Source organism: Dipodomys ordii, unplaced genomic scaffold (genome assembly GCF_000151885.1).
Source record: "Dipodomys ordii isolate 6190 unplaced genomic scaffold, Dord_2.0 Scaffold32, whole genome shotgun sequence".
Classification (NCBI taxonomy): Eukaryota; Metazoa; Chordata; class Mammalia; order Rodentia; family Heteromyidae; genus Dipodomys; species Dipodomys ordii.
This window is the reverse complement of record NW_012267248.1, coordinates 6,379,511-6,382,512: the sequence shown is the minus strand read 5'-3', so window position 1 is coordinate 6,382,512 and position 3,002 is coordinate 6,379,511. Positions and strand designations below refer to the sequence as shown.

The 3,002-nt window shown below is 49.1% G+C and overlaps 1 protein-coding gene across 1 annotated transcript in view; it reads right to left on the bottom strand.

The window, feature by feature from the left end:
* The window catches only part of Ly86 (lymphocyte antigen 86), a 49,701-nt gene extending 47,915 nt beyond the window's left edge, over positions 1-1,786 (bottom strand). The window contains exon 1 of the mRNA XM_013016730.1: positions 1,578-1,786. Within this exon, the coding sequence (XP_012872184.1) occupies positions 1,578-1,713 (136 nt within the window). The 5' untranslated portion in view covers positions 1,714-1,786. The remainder of the gene's footprint in view (positions 1-1,577) is intronic.
* Positions 1,787-3,002: the final 1,216 nt, after the last annotated feature.

Genomic DNA, 3,002 nt, shown 5'->3' with positions numbered 1-3,002 from the left:
CATGGAGTGTTTTTTTCTTAAAACTTAAGTGTCAAAGGCTGGGAAGGTGGCTCAGTGGTAGAGCGCTTGCCTTGCATGCCTGAGGCCCTGGGTTTGATTCCTCAGCACCACATAAGCAAAAAGAAAAAAGCCAGAAGTGGCGCTGTGGCTCAAGTAGTAGAGTGCTAGCCTTGAGCTGAAGAGCTGAGGGACAGTGCCCAGGCCCAGAGCTCAGGCCCCACGACCGGACCCCCTCTCACCCCCTCAAAAAAGAACAGAATGTATCGGCTCAACATTCTGGAAGGGTGAGAAGTCTAAGATTTAGGAGCTGAAATATGATGGGAGCCTTTGTGCTGTGTTATAACAGCAGGAGTGAAGGGTGAGCAGCTTCTGGATTTTGCATAGCGGCACTAACCCATTCATGAAGGTGGAACTCTCTCAACTCCACACCTTTCATAAGATCCTACTTCCTAACATGGATACACTGGCAATTGAGTTTCCAACTCCTGCCTTTTCAAACCACAGCCTCCTTTTTGTTGTTTTTACACTAGAGAAAGCCCTGGGGGGGCCATGGCTGCTTCCCAGGTGCTTGCAGCAAATGACAGATCCTGGCCACCACTGCGTGGAGGCGGCAGCAGAGCACTGGAACCATTGGGCTCAGTGACTTTTTCACTTGATAGGCCAGCTAAATGCACTGCAGAGCTAGCTCAGGGGCACAGCTTGGGTGAAAAGCTTGGTGGAGATGGCGGTTCCCTAATTCTTTTTATGATTTGGAATACTCCTTGATCATTGTTTTAGGCAGTACTGGGGTTTGAACTAAGTGCCTTCTGCTTGCTAGGCTGGCACTTTGCCGCATGAGCCACACCTCCGTTCCTCCCTCCTCCTTTATCACAGGTTCTTTTTGAGATAAAGTCTTGATTCCCCAGCAAGAATGCACCTGGTCTGTGATCTGCCCGCTTTAGGCTTCCCATGCTTGCTAGGATTACATGTGTATGGACCTAGAGTCTCTTAGACTTTTCTTCCTGGGCTTCAAATCATGATCCTCTTGATCTCAGTCACCTGAGTATCTTAGATTATAGACCCAAGCCACCATTTCCTGGCTCTCTTGGCTCCATATTTTGCCTACTTTTTTTTTCTTGTTTTTTTCAGTTGTGGGGCTTGAACTCAGGGCCTGGGCAAACTGTCCTTGAGCTTTTGTGCTCAAGGCTGATGCTCTATCACTGTGAGCCACAGAAACATTTCTGGTTTTCTGGTGGTTAATTAGAGATAAGAGTCTCACAGATTTTCCTGCCCTGGCTGGCTTTGAGCAGTGATCCTCAGATCTCAGCCTCCTGAGTAGTTAGGATTACAGGCGTGAGCCACCAGCACAGGCTTAGATTCTTACTTTCTCTTTCTTACCCTCTCCATTGTTCTTCCTCATCCACCCCCCCTCCTTCCTCTCTCAAGGACTCCAAAAGTCCTCCAAGTCCCCTGCAGGTAGGAAGGGGGTTGGGGTGTTGGTTCCCATTCCCTCTCTCATCCAAGTTAGCACTAAGGTAGCCCATAGCTGTAGGCCTTAATTGCCCCATAAACACAGGTGACATTGTGAAAGACCTTACCGCAGCTCCGGTAGAGAACCTCCAAGCCATCACTGCTGCAGGCCCTGTGCACCGGCCAATCTTCACTCCCACCATGGCCACCACTACTGCAAGCAATCAGAGTCCAGATGAAGAAGGTGGCTGGGATTCTGATCATGGTGAGGGCCTGCTTGTGACCAGCAGATAAACAACAGGCTCAATAAAAAGGCCTCTAGGTTTCTTCCCCCCAATCATGAAAGGGAAGGGCATGTTTCACTTCTCAAATTTTAGGCTCCTGGGGACTACACCATGACAGACAGAAGGCAGTGAACAGAGACATTTGAATACTGACTGCAGGACTGTTGGCATTTGAAGTGTCAGAGTGAAGCTGTTCTGGGTCTGGGACAGGTTGAATGTTGATGGTTTGCTCTCCCAGGGAGAGAGCCCAGTGATGCATGAGCTCATGCCTCAGGCACCCCAGAGGAGCCCTTGTTAGAGCCTTCTCAACCATTCCTGGGGGAGGAGATATGGGTTGCAGACTCAGGAAGGACAAGCCACCATGTGTTTCCATGTACATCTCCACTGGCTCCTGGCTTGGGCTGTGGGCAAGGACCCCAGCTGGGATAGCAGGTAGTATTTGGTGTTTCAATGACTGTGGAATGATAGTGCATTCTGGAACGAGACTTGCCATGTTGATATTTGATTCTCCTCTGGTTTTTTGCTCCACCATTAGAATGAGGATTTCAGTAATGAATTTCCCAGCTACAGAGCAGAGTCTTACTTTTAAGAAGATGGGATATGGTCTCTGGAGCTGGGGGCAGGTATGGCCCTGAGGAGTGAGCCTTCTTGTTTCTGGCTTTGGCTCAGTAGGAAGAGATAGTAGAATGGGGGGGGGGGAAAGGGAAGCAGGGCCTCCCTTTAAAAAAATTGTGTGCCAGTATGAGGGCTTAAACCCAGGGCCTTGTACTATCACATGGCTTGCACCTTCCTTCCTTCCTTCCTTCCTTCCTTCCTTCCTTCCTTCCTTCCTTCCTTTTCCTCTCCATCTCCCTCTCCCTCTCCCTTTCCCTCTCCCCCCTGCTCTCTTTCTCTTTTTTTTTTGCCAGTCCTAGGGCTTGAACTCAAGGACTAGGTTCATCCCTGAGCTTTCTTGCTCAGAGCTAGCTTTCTACCACTTGAGCCACAGACCTACTTTTGGCTTTTTGGTGGTTAATTGGAGATAAGAATGTCACAGACTTTCCTGCCTAGGTTGGCTTCAAACGTTGATCCTCAGCTCTTACCCTCCTAAGTAGCTAGGAATACAAGCATGAGCTGCTGGCACCCAGCTCACTTTGGTGCTCCGTTACTTGAGCCATGCTTCCATTGCTGGCTTTTTGGTGGTCAATTAGGAATAAACGTTTCTTGGACTTTTCTGCCCCAAGCTAGCTTCAAATTACAATCCTCAGATTTCAGCCTTGTGAGTAGGCA